We start from the raw sequence: 13,046 nt of genomic DNA, 5'->3' as shown, positions 1-13,046 counted from the left end.
CAAAAGTAATTGTCTTTCTTGTCATAACAAATCAAGAGTGGAGAGTTTTTTTTTTTTTTTACAGAGTACAGGACAGTCCACATGTAAAAAGTTATGCGCCTGCAATGTAGCACCACGTTTTGCCACAACATGCCAACCAGCCCTGGGGCCGAGTCGAGGAGATGATGCGTGATAAAAAAAGGCGAGGCAGAGAAGGCCCCCAACTAAACTCCATCTATTGTTGCTGTTCCCACAGAGCGGACAGCATATATGCATGCGAGCAATGTTGTGCTTGTATGCATTTTTGCGCCAATTGTGTTCAAGTCATGACCATATGACCTATGCTAAATTCCGTTAATCTGTCTATAATGTTTCGCATTACATGTTAGCATTAAGCTAGCGAAAAAAATATATATATTGTATATATTTATATACAGGTATATATATTTTTCTGTTGTGTGTGACAGTATTTCCGTTAAATTAAACTGGGACTGACAAATAAACAGTGTTTTCAAAGATTAAATTACACATTTGGGAAAAGTAAAATTAGATTGCACTGGACAAGGTTTAGAAAATCGATCGCAAAATGTGATCAATGACAAGGAACGTGTTTTTTGTATGGTTTTGAAAGAACACAGAAAACAAGTGGGTGTTTTTTTTCCATTATAAATTCTAAACCAGCTGGAACAAAATACAAAAAAACGGATATACAGTACATCAACACACCACATGAGCGTACCACAAAATATACAGTTTACAGTCAAGAGAAGTACGGAGAATCTCATTCAAATAATATTCCTTAAAGAGAAAACAAAAACAAAATTACAACTCAGTAGTCCCAAACTTGACAAAAAAAAGGAAGCAACAAGCACATCATTGGAATATAAAACAGTGAATAAAACGGGAACAAACACTCGGGAGTTCAAGCCTGCCGTGACAGCTTTGCTAACAGTCAAGATCAGTAGACACACACTGAAATCCAAAATCAGATGATGGATTGAAGTGAACCTTTTTTTTTTGTATTTTTAATTCAAGGCCGTTAGTTCCAGTGTACAACAAAAGTCAAAGGTCACGACAAGCTGCTATCAGAGAGCACAGATCATCAGTACCCTATCCCCTCCAGAAAAAAAAAATCTGATCAGCTTCCCCGATTTGCTGCTGTGACATTTTCTGATGTGTAAAAAATAAAATAAAATCCATCCAGCAGTAAACCCCCAGAAAAAAAAACCACATTTGACTCCCTTCCCTTCATAACTGCTGGCCCCTCAAATGACGAGTGATTGTTCCAGATTCTCCCCACCCCTCATCCCTGCAATTTCAGTTGGCCTTCTGAATGGTTTAATCCTGATTTAAAAAAAAAGAAAAATGGCTGCAGCTCACACCTACGGTAATCGGTTTTAGAATTAAAAATTTGATAAAAAAGAGACAGTCAAAGGGAAAAAAACGGACAAACTAAATGTAGATTTTTTTTTAAAAGATATGTTGCAAATGGCTTGACTGTCCTCTGACCTCACAAAAAAAAGGCAAGCAACCAATTAATAAAATCCTCAGGGGGGCCAAATAAACCATTTTGAAGGCTTTCCCAAAATTCTCTCAATGCTACCCTTATTTTTTTTCTCAGTATTAAAAAAAAAAATTCAGTCTTGTTAGCCAAATTATTAAGAAGCCATGCCCATTTTTTCCCAACATTTTTTTTTTGCTTCTGGCAGCCATTTTAGCCATTTGCAGGAGTCTCCCAAGACAAACCCACCGGCACTAAAACACCAATATTTTGTTTTTGTTCAACTTTTGGGTGTACCTTGGGATCAAAGATTATATTCGTGTGGTTACTAACGTCTAGCTTGATTCTAAAATTTCACACAAAATACCTCTTGAAGTCCACACGTTGTTCAGCAGAATGGTCCGTTGTCCCAAAACAAACAAACAAACAAAAAAAGGTGTCGGTGTTTTAGGCCGGATTCACACTGCATGGTTGAAGTAACAATTGGGCTACTTATGAAAACAGTATACATTAGTGTGATGTTGTCAAACGGTGCTGCAGCAGAGCAGAAATGTAACACGGTGTGCTCGATTCAGAAGCAGACAGTCATGATTACAGAGGTGGGAAAAGACGGAGCGTCCCCTAATTTCACACATGCGCTGCACGATTTGTTTGAGGTGCAGGCTCCGAGGCACAATAGTAGACGCCGTGTGATGATGGCGTTCGAATTTTTAAATACTTTTGATGCCACAGCATTCCACTACTCTGCCAGGGAATCTCCCAAAGTTGTGATTCGTTCACGAAAGCGTCATTTAGTGATGCCACACATGCAGCGCGAATTGGAGAGGTGATGGGGGGGGGCAGTTTGGGCCTCTGCCCCCCCCCCCTTAAAAGCGTAGCGAATACAAATCGGTGCCTTTTTTTTTCTTCATAACTGTCAAGCTTCTTCCCTTGGTCCCTCTGCCACTCTTCGTTCATCACTGCGGGAAGGAAGAAAGAGAGCCGCGTGAACGTCAAAAGCAACACAGTCGTCTCCAAACTGACAGCGCGACGGCATCGAGGCCGACGTGGGGGATGTTATTTCATTTAGACTGACTTTAATGGGGGGGTTGGAGTGGGGGGAGACAGGCCGCCACACGTCCTCAACACAAAACGCTAAAGGGAGCGTGCCAGTAGGCTGCCAATCACCAACGAGCCGCTGTCACGAGTTTGACAAGATGTCTGACATGCGCGACGGCATTTCGGATGCGAGCTGTCGTGCCCGCCGAGCTGCAGCAACGACGTTTTCAATCTGAGCAATTTTCCAGACTCATTTGGTATTTGCGGATGGTTCCTTCCGTTTTTTACCGCAACTCGCCATACAGCAGAGAGCAAAAGTCCATGGCCTGATTAAATGAAGCTCCTCCCCTCACTTCAACAAAGGCCGTTGGAATCAAGATTTTAAAATGAGATATGGCTTTGGCCTGAGCACAAACGCAGTGAAGAAGTGAGTCTAGGTCACCACAATAACCAAAAACAACAACAAAAAAGTGATTCGGTAAATTACCGTATGAGCTTCTGAGGATGTTAGCCCGTGTCTGGTAACTCACCTGTTCTGCAGGCGGTCTCTTGTGAAGGAGACCGGCTTCTTCGTTGGCCTTGTCCGTCTTCATTTCCACAACAATGTCATTGTTTACTTCTGCGTCCGCCCTGAAGGAGAAAAACAAACAAATTATAAACCACCACCCCCCAAAAAACATGAACCTTTGATCATTTGAGGCCAACAACAAAATCATATAATGAGTTCCTTAGCCCTAGAGCGCCACCTACACTTGTGGAGTTTCACTTACATCCAAGTCACTTTAATGACTATAAGCAGAGATGTTAAAAAAAAAAACTAAACAAAAACATTTCATAAGTGCCAAAGACTAGTCGAAGCTAATGAAGTCAAGCTAACAACTAGCACGGGTGCTCACAAAACAAGAGGTACTGAAGCATGCCACCCCCAAACAAAGTGTCTTGAGATACAAGTTGAATTTGTTCCACGACCGTGCTCTTCAGTCAAAACACAATTTCAAAGCATTTGTATGAATAAATAAAGCGTTTGTGCACCTTGATAAATTCTTGCGCTCGATTAGGCCACTGGGGGGGGGGGGGTCATTCAGACACAAAGACGACTTTCACACCTACTATAAGGAAACTGCAATAGCCTTCTTTTTTTTTGGAAAATGATAAAGAATATATGCTTGTGAGTATTGTTTTTGTCTGTCTGTCTGTGGATTGAAGGCTTATAACATCGCAACTATTGATGCGAGTAGTTAGCCCATGGATGGTGTTTTGCATTGTTGGTTAGCATTAAGCTAAGCAGACTGAAAGCTATGTAGTTTTAAATGCCTGTACATGCGTAAACACTTTCTCTAAACGGTGAAGGAAGATAATTTATCGCAGCAGATATTTTGTGGCTGGATCTCTGATGAGAAGCAGGAGCGCAACTACTCACACTTCCTTCTTGTCTTTCTTGGCGCAGGGCAGCTTACTCTTCTTGTTGAGGAAGTAGATGAGAGCCACCAACAGCAGGAGCAGCAGCACGCACACCACCACGGCTATCACCACCCCGCTGGAACCGCCCTGCTGCTGATCAGCTACAGCGTCGCAATAACGGGGTGGGTGAGGATGGGGAGGTGGGGGGGGGGGAAGTGGGTCGGGAAGATGGAGGTGGAAAGTGATCGTAGTGGAGGAAGAATTTCGAGGGTATGGGAGGGTTTTATTGATTTGATTTGAAGTGGGGGAATCATGATGATTGGGGCGTAGGAGGAGCAGGAGGAGGAAATTTTGTAGCAGATAGATGAGGATGGGAAGGGGGTTGGGGCGGGGGGGGGGGGGGGGGTGTCCAAATAGGTCCGGATGGGAGAGGTGGATGGGGGAGGAAGAGTAAGGGGGGGAAGTGGGATGTGGAGTTAGTCTTAAATGCAGAAAAATGAAATGTGATGGGACCCAAAATAACGGGACCTGCATATTCACACCAATGAAGCTGCTGACCAGCCACGACACGATGACCACATCACAACACCCCCCCACCCCTCCCCCGGCCCCACCCACATTTTTTATTACTAGACTCGTGGGGACAGGACGTTACGATACTATTCTACGATCACATTTTGGGCTGCCAAAATCTTGTCGTAAACAACCTTTCGTATTAATCGCTAGCTAGTGAAAAACAGGAAGTCCAGGAGCGTGCCTTCCTGGGCCACTTATTCTGAAATGTTGGACCAGTTGAAAATTAAAGAACATGTTTCTCCAAAATGTGAAAATTAAATTACAAACAAAATGCTTGTTGTTTCTCACCTACATGAGTCACCGATGCGTGAAATGCTCGCATTGTAGCACCAACTAAGGATTTTTTTTGCCTTAAGTATCGGTGGCTGGTATCGGCAGCCTTAATGAGAACTTGATACATCGAAATTGATTTTCGCAATTCACAGAAGTGCTCTTTCCACATCACCAACAAATAGCAGGGATTTTCCCATGCTTTTAATTGGACAATGCGTTTTTGCCCGCATCCAAGAAGTGTCATCTAAAAGCAAATGAGGTCATCGTGCGGCGTTTCTAATCTGAAAGCTGTAAAACTAAACGTCCGACAGTGACGTCTGTCCCCACGACGGCAGTAATACAAGCATGCGTACACAAGCAGCTCTTGTCAAAACACAAATGTACTACATCGTGTACGGAGAGTCAACCACAAACACACACACACACGCACACACACACACACACACACAAACACACGCGGGTGGACAAAAAGCACGTGAGTCAAGTTAGCGATTACAGACCTGACTTAAGCACGGGGTTTCCAGAGAGCAGCACTTTGAGAAAAAGAAAGTCGCTCAGTCCAGTAGCTTAGCAAAGCAACCGCCATAAAACATGCAAAGGCACACAAACAGCAAAGGAAAAGAGGACGAGCGTGCAACGAGAAGCCGAAAGGAGACGCACACAGAAGTGGAAAGGAAGGGATAGAAGATAATAAGAATAGAATAGAATCCTTTATTGTCCCCTGAGGGCCACCAAAAAAAAAAAAAAAAAAGTGTTGCAGCGTCCACAAAATATCAGACAGACATTACTAATGTGACAAGAGAAGAAAAAGAAGAACAATATACAATATCCACAGTGTTTGGTAGCAAGAGGGCTCATGTACAAGATTGCAATGCAGCAGTGTGTGTGTGTGTGTGTGTGCGTGGGTGCATGTGTGCGTGTGTGTAAGATGGAGGGAATGGGGCAGGTGGGTGAAGAAGGAAGGGGTCAAGGGGGCGGGGGTACTAAAACGACAGGGTCGGAACAAGAAAGAGTCCTGAAAGCAGGAGGGACAAGAGGAGGAGGAGGAGGGAGAAGGCTCTACCTCTGTCGGCGGAGTTTTGAATAGCTGCAAAACAAACAAACAAACAAACAAACAAACAAAAAAATGACCAGAAGAAGAAGATAGTGTGAAATGCTGACGGGTTGACGTGGTGAAGGAAGACAAAATAAATTGCATCAAGATTGCGTGAAAGAGGGTTGTTTACCCACTAAATGGAAGGCGCAGAAATAAGCCGAAAGTCAGCAATTTTTCAAAAATTTGAAATTTGCACCAAGTGAACAAAATTTGGCTTTTGTTTAGGGGTTTTTTTTTTTTGGGCCAATAATCACAAAGAAGAGAAGAACAAATGAGTCATTGGCATGCAGCAAAAACAAAAGCATCAGGATTTTTTGGTGGGACGAGGATTTAAAGAGTTTTTTTTGCGGGGAGGGGGGCAAAAAAAAAAAAAAGGGTGTCTGACCTCTTTTGAGAGACACGCTGAAGGTCTTGCTATCGGTGCCGTACTCGTTGGCCACCTCGCAGGTCACGCCGTCCTTCATGACGGCGGCGCTGGCCGCCAGGACGACGGTGCTCACCACCTTGTTGCCCTCCACCGTCACGGACTGCGGCACGAACAGACAATCGCATCACACTCACGTTCTGTCGTCATCATGTTTCGCTTTTATCCCCCCGCCCCCCACCCCCTTTTTCCAAAGTCCCAACCCGAGCCTCTTTTCATGTTTTAATACCGCAGACATCAGCATGTACAGATGAAACACTGCAGTTGAAAGGAATTGGTGATAGGTTTTTTTTTCCCCCTTTTATTATTTCACTTGATGTCACGCCAAGCCGCCTCGCGCCGACGGGGACTTTTCTTTTCAATTCAAGTGCATTAATAGCAAAATAGGCTGAGTAAAACACAATCTCCCCGGGCCCTGCTCAGGCACACCGAAGCGCTCTGAAGTTCTGATGATCTGTTTGTACAGCTTTGCTTACACAATGAAATCATAATAATAACAATAATTGTGTTATGTGATCAAATATTTTAAACTGTTCCCTTGAAGAACGCCGGTAGAGTCTGGAGTTTGACCAGTCGTTTGTCTCGTGATCAAATTCACAACTCAAAACATTGGTCTGTAAAATCAAATTTTATTTTTATAATTGATTTGAGGGGGAGAAAATGTGTAGAATTTTCAATTTTATCAAGAAAAAAAAAGATAACTTCAACCAAAATAATTTTTAATGTTTTGAAGGAGGCGGCCCGGTAGTCGAGTGGTTAGCACATAGACTTCACAGTGCAGAGGTACTGGGTTCGATTCCAGCTCCGGCCTCCCTGTGTGGAGTTTGCATGTTCTCCCCGTGCTTGCGTGGGTTTTCTCCGGGTCCTCCGGTTTCCTCCCACATTCCAAAAACATGCATGGCAGGCTGATTGAACACTCCAAATTGTCCCTAGGTGTGGGTGTGAGTGCGAATGGTTGTTCGTTTCTGTGTGCCCTGCAATTGGCTGGCAACCGGTTCAGGGTGTCCCCCGCCTACTGCCCGAAGACGGCTGGGATAGGCTCCAGCACCCCCCGCGACCCTAGTGAGGATAAAAGCGGTTCGGAAAATGTATGTATATGTATGTATGTTTTGAAGGAGTCCATTTTTTTTCAAGGAAAAAAAAAAGTCTTTCAAAAGAAGAAAATGTTTTATATATTTTTCAAGAAAGCGTTATCACTCCCTCAGCCATTTAACGACTTTCTGTGAACAATTTTGATCCCGTTGGACCAGAATGAACACAAAGCGAGGATGTTCAATTGCTCCGACTGAGGCCCGTACCTCTTTTCCGGTGGGCTTCCAGTTGAACTGTGGAACGGGGGAGCCGTAGGCGGAGCATCTGAGGGATACCGCATCTCCTTCGTTCGACACCTCCCCGCCGACCGGCGTTTCGATCACGGGCTTTCCTGCGGAGGGACAGAGGAAGAGCGTGTAAATAAAACGCTTCCATCTCGCCCTGGGCGTAAACCGACGAGTTGGGAAGCGACGCCCCGGCTTGGCCGCTTCCTCCAACTGTGCCGCGTCCTTCCTGAGCGACAGCAGAGTCAGCTAACGCGCATTGTTAGCATCCTGTTGGCGTGTCGGAGGAGAAATTGCTTTCGATGGTTTATACAGATGCGGTTGACTTTGGACTGGACACCAGTCCAAAGTTAAGTGATTCAAGCCCTAAACCGAATCCCAGCACCCCAAACAATTGAGAGATTTATGGGGGGGTTTTTTCATTTTCTGTCTTCCTTTTTACAGGTAAAAACATTTAACCATACCGTACTGTGTTGGACCCTAATATTTTAACAATTAAAATACACAATCATAGCTCACAGTTTAGGTGGGAGTTAGTTGATGTTTTTTTGTTTCAATCTTGGCATTTCCAGTGGTCAGAGAAAGCACCACTGTCCTCTTTTTGAATGGGAATGAGAGAAACTAGCTAGCTGTTCATGCGCATGTATTATAGCCAAGCTGCTACTGGCAAGCTAACTGAGCGATAGAAACTTGTTTTGGGAATAGTCAGAGAAATCCGAATCACTCAGCAGAGTGATTGTTTAGCCAAGTGACATTCTCATTCACTGACTCTGACATCGCTCAACAGGCAGGGCCCTCTCTGCCTTTTTTAAGTCACACGCATTCAGTCAAAAATAGGCCGAAGCTACCGTACTTTACAACGTGAGGATGGTGAACCCAAGTTGACAAAAATAACAGCTGAACCTCACACACATAGATTTTTGTGTTATAGTAAATGCACAAGGTTTCAAATGTATGATATGAATAATGAATTAAATATTTGGTCACTATTCAACCGATTTTGTGTGTCGTGCAGCCAACCCAACCCCCACCTTAAACAAATGATTACTGTGCAGTGATTCCAAGAGTTTTGAAGTCATGCCAGTGTCAGCGTGGTACCTTTAATGGTGAGGGTGGCGCTAGCCTGGTCCATCAGTCCCGGCACGGACGGCACGGCCCCGACGCACCTGTACTCTCCGTCTTTCTCGTATGAGTCGGCCGTTATCGAGAGGGTCCCGTCCTGAGAGAGAACCTCGGAACCCTGCGGCGATGAAAACACGGACGATGTAAGCCGTTGCTGCGCTCAGAGGACACTTCATTTCGGGACAGCCATCCATCCATTTTCTGTTGTGTTGGTCGTCATTAGGGGCGTGGCAGAGTTGGAGTCCCGCCCCCAAAAATATTTTTAAAAAAATCGTATTTATTCTAACGTTTGAAGTGTAACATTCTCCTGTTTTCCATCGTGCTTGTCCTCAGTGCGTGGGTGAACTGGAGCCTTTATTAGCTGTGCTGCCTTTATCAGGTACAACCATATGATTTTTTTTTGCTTTTATGAAGAGAGTGATTGAGGTATTCATGAATATGTTTTGATTGTGACTGTCGTTTGCACTGCATCGCACGAAGTAGTTGACAGTATTTTTGGTTATTTATCACACATCCCCGTTTTGCATCGAACCTCGGTCCACGGTGTCGGTTTACCTAATGTTGTGGCCTGCGAGTAGATGGGAAAGCACAAAGTGCGGCGTTCACACACAATCACACAGCGATAACAAAATGACAAGTCGGTGGGCCCATGTGATTTTTCCCAAGGAGGTCGTGCCACGTTAGAAAGAACGAGAAAGGGTTTTTCTGCCAAGAAAGCGGCGCATAAAGTTGTACTTGATACTTGATGTCAACAAGACGCAACAGAGAAACATTCTGGGCGGGGCAATACTGAAGGACACTACTGCTGCGGTGTGTCAACAGCAAATCACAACCGGGCATGACTGCTGACATGTTTGTTTGTTTGCTTTTTACAATTTTATTGTTATTATTATTTTAATTGTTTTTAGATTTTACTGCTGCCGTCCCTGGTCTCCTCTTAGATCAAGTTGGACTCTTTCAGGATGTAAATCCTGTGGGCCACAATTGTTTGGTTTTTGTCCGATGGGCGATGACAAATTGGCTCCACGCCATTTAGCGTTGCCCATCTGTCTATACGGGGTTCAAATGTGTAAACAATTGGAAAAAGAAATGACCCAAAAATGGCCTCTTCAAACCAAAATGGCAGACGTTTTGTGTCTTTTCAGGCTTGGGTTTTTGATACTTTGTTGTGAGTCTATTCAGGATAGACAAATTTGATGTTGCTTTGTGAATGTGGCGTGGGGGGGTGGGGGGGGATACATACATTTTCAAAAAGGCTACAGAGTACATTTTCAAGGGTCAATCCCGCTTTGCACTTGGTGCTTTGTAGCCGAAAATGAAATGTCACATAAAACTACTTCTCCAAAATGTCAAATGATCACCTCTCTGGCAATAAGGTGTGATATTTGCCCGGTGTCGGGGAAAAAGCAGATGAAAACACACGCCTCACCTTTTTCCATTGCACCGTATGCGGGGCAGAGGCTTTGGTCTTACACTGCCACTCCACACTGTCTCCAAGCATGACAACCTGAGGCTTCGCCGGAGTCACACTCATCGGATCAATGTCTGACATGGGGTGGGGGGAGAGAAAAAAAAATCAATTTAGAGCCTTGGCGAGCATGTAATAAAGCCCTTAATAGGGTTACACAAAGTGGAATATTTGGAAGTACAAAGCTAATGGCTTTTCTCTGAAGTTAAGCCCACGTTGTGCTGAGCCCGTTCCGGACAATTCCGAGGTTATCTTCCCTTAATGTGTTTGATAGTCTCAAATTAGGATGGCTTAAAAGTGACGCCTGAACCGTGAACAATCCGAATGGACGGTCGGACCCTTTCGTCCTTTCCACGCACGTCCCCCGACCATTTGGCTGTTTTCCCTCCTTTTAGATCAAAGTCAAATAAAGCGCATTCATCGGTTATGTCTGAAAGATTATCATGGGTGATTGTGAGTAAGTTCTGTGAAGGATTTTTAACGTGAAATCGTCGCCATGTCAGGGATCAGTGGGGGGTTGCTATATGTTAAGAACAGCTCTCGAATGACAAATCGGACTTCAGTAGTTGAGACAAATGGGAAGCCGTATGGGCATAAAGAATAGAGTTACCGATGCAGCTGACTGTTTTCTGATGTTTGACGTTTACATTCTCCACTACTTGTCACTGGGCAATTGATAATATAATCAATGTATGAATCCATAGAGTATATGCGGGCCACTGGGCGGTGATGGTGATGTTTGCGCAGGTCACTCACAGTGCACGCTGAGGGTGATCTCGCCCGTCAGGTCGGCGTCAAGGTTGTCGAAGTCGATGGCCTTGCACGTGTACACGCCGGCATCGGTGCGCTTGGCGGATTTCAAGGTCAGGAGGCCGCCCTGGCCGAAGACGACCTTGTCCTGGAGGGAGGGAGAAACACACACACAAAAATAAAAATAAAAATGCCGACCATTGAAAAATGGTTGTGAATTTTACGCAGAGGAAAAATTTGCGTGGATAACAATTCTAATAATTAGCGGTAAACTGTAAACTGTTGTATGGTGACTTACACACTTAATTTGTTCAGTGACTACATGTACATTTTCTTCATATGACCTTCGGGCAGGTTCCCGCCTAGCAACAAGTGAACACGCAAATCGATACTGCACTGCCTGCCACAAGACAAAACTCATGTATCTTGTTAAAATTCGTTTCGGAACTAAAAAAAAAACAAAAAAAAAAAACACAAAACATTTTCTTTGTGTTTGGATGAATATAAAAACAGAGCAAAAATAAATTTTCTTTTTTTTCTAGATATATAAAAATGTAAGCCCTGCTTTTTTTTGGACAGCAATGATATGTAGATTTTCTGCACGTTTTGGATGAAAACAAAAAAAGGAAAAAGAAAAATGTGTTCTCCTTTGGTGTCATCCGACAATGTCTTTGAACGTACGTCTTTGGTGAAGTCAAACTCGGGCTGAGGGTTTCCATCTGTCTCGCACTTCATGGTGACGTTGTCACCCTCTTTGACGGCGCCGGGGTTGAGAAGCGTAAACGTCGCCGTCTCCGAGGGGTCTAGATGGACAAGGACAGAGATTGGAAGGGAACAGGTGAGAATTCTTCGACTGGGTGAGTTTCCAACACCATACTTTGTCATCAATAGATGTACAAAGCATTCCAAAAGTACTTTCCCAGTTACTCCTCTTTCCTCACCTCATTCTCCACATTCTTTGACTTTTGCGGTGGGCATATTAACCGTGACGGCAACAAAGAATCAGCTACATGACGTTCAGAAGCTGTAACGGTGCCTTATAATGTTCCAGAATCAACTTCAAAGTAAAACTGTAATTTGAGTGAGTGGTTACGGACTTATGTAGTTAAAAAAAAAACAGAAACAAAAATACTTTAGCTTATATAGAACTCGGTTTATGGTCTATAAGGTATGTAAAAGAAAAATCTACTTGTGTTATTTCTATTAAATCGCACTAAAAGAGCCACTAGCTGCTAGGTAGCATTCCACAAAGATCCTATGGAGAGCATCCGGCTAATGCTAACGTGACTACTTTAGCTACTTTTTTACACTTTTATTTGATTCCATAAACAGCTAGCTAGCATTCAATGACCAATCACAATTGGTTAGATATCACACTAGTCGTTGGTAAGATAACGAGAACAACAACAAAACAAGAGCCGCGTTCATCACAGACATTTTCAAAGGAGGCCTGCCATTTGGTACGCTCACAGTTGAGGTTGAGGTTGATAGTGTCGGACTTCTTCTGCTTGATCTGGTCCCCCGGCATGCTGTACTCCACCGTGCACTGGAACACCGAGTCCTTGTCGGCCTTGCTGGGCTGCATGTAGAGGGTGCTTCTGACGGTGTACAGGCCCGAGGCCTCCTTCACCAGCGACGGAACCATGTAGGTCTCTTTCCGATCAAGAGTGATAATGTGAATTGTGTTCAACGGGGGCGAGAACAATAATACAATTATATTTATCGACATACTTTCTTTCTTGTCCTTGACCTCCGCAAGGGGCTGGCCATCTTTAAACCAGATGATCCTTGGCTGCGGGTGCCCATTCATTGTCACGCAGCTACCAATCTGATTGACAGGACCAAAGTGTTACCATTCCGTCGTCGGTACTGCTCTCCCTTGACTTACTCAGTCTAATTGTTGAATCAGTGCACCCCAATGAAATGAGCTGTATTTCCAATTACCTGTTCTCGCCTGTCAAAACCAAAAACCGTCACATTTTTGTGTTGTACTGTATACAAACTAAAGCTGTGGGGATTCCAATGGACGTGGAACAACTCTTAATTTTGCCACGTGTGTATCATCATTTGAATGGGGAGCCCAATATGTGTTCATGTGAGGA

The 13,046-nt window shown here is 44.1% G+C and overlaps 1 protein-coding gene across 3 annotated transcripts in view; it reads right to left on the bottom strand.

Moving 5' to 3' along the window:
• Positions 1-629: 629 nt before the first annotated feature.
• bcam (basal cell adhesion molecule (Lutheran blood group)) overlaps positions 630-13,046 on the bottom strand; it is a 46,469-nt gene continuing 34,052 nt past the window's right edge. The window contains exons 5-17 of one of the 3 annotated variants that reach the window (XM_086113652.1): positions 12,676-12,772; positions 12,415-12,597; positions 11,626-11,747; positions 10,951-11,092; positions 10,156-10,271; positions 8,703-8,844; positions 7,587-7,711; positions 6,250-6,391; positions 5,832-5,855; positions 5,269-5,301; positions 3,939-4,080; positions 3,049-3,148; positions 630-2,439 (exon numbers count right to left, since the gene is read on the bottom strand). In XM_086113652.1, coding sequence (XP_085969778.1) covers positions 2,437-2,439; positions 3,049-3,148; positions 3,939-4,080; positions 5,269-5,301; positions 5,832-5,855; positions 6,250-6,391; positions 7,587-7,711; positions 8,703-8,844; positions 10,156-10,271; positions 10,951-11,092; positions 11,626-11,747; positions 12,415-12,597; positions 12,676-12,772 — 1,371 coding nt within the window. In that variant the 3' untranslated portion in view covers positions 630-2,436. The remainder of the gene's footprint in view (positions 2,440-3,048; positions 3,149-3,938; positions 4,081-5,268; positions 5,302-5,831; positions 5,856-6,249; positions 6,392-7,586; positions 7,712-8,702; positions 8,845-10,155; positions 10,272-10,950; positions 11,093-11,625; positions 11,748-12,414; positions 12,598-12,675; positions 12,773-13,046) is intronic. The other 2 variants (XM_086113653.1, XM_086113654.1) reach the window with 2 other exon arrangements.

This window comes from Hippocampus guttulatus, chromosome 6, assembly GCF_054856545.1.
Source record: "Hippocampus guttulatus isolate MCC_2025c chromosome 6, RoL_Hgut_1.0, whole genome shotgun sequence".
Taxonomy (NCBI): Eukaryota; Metazoa; Chordata; class Actinopteri; order Syngnathiformes; family Syngnathidae; genus Hippocampus; species Hippocampus guttulatus.
This window is presented reverse-complemented; position numbering and strand designations above follow the sequence as displayed.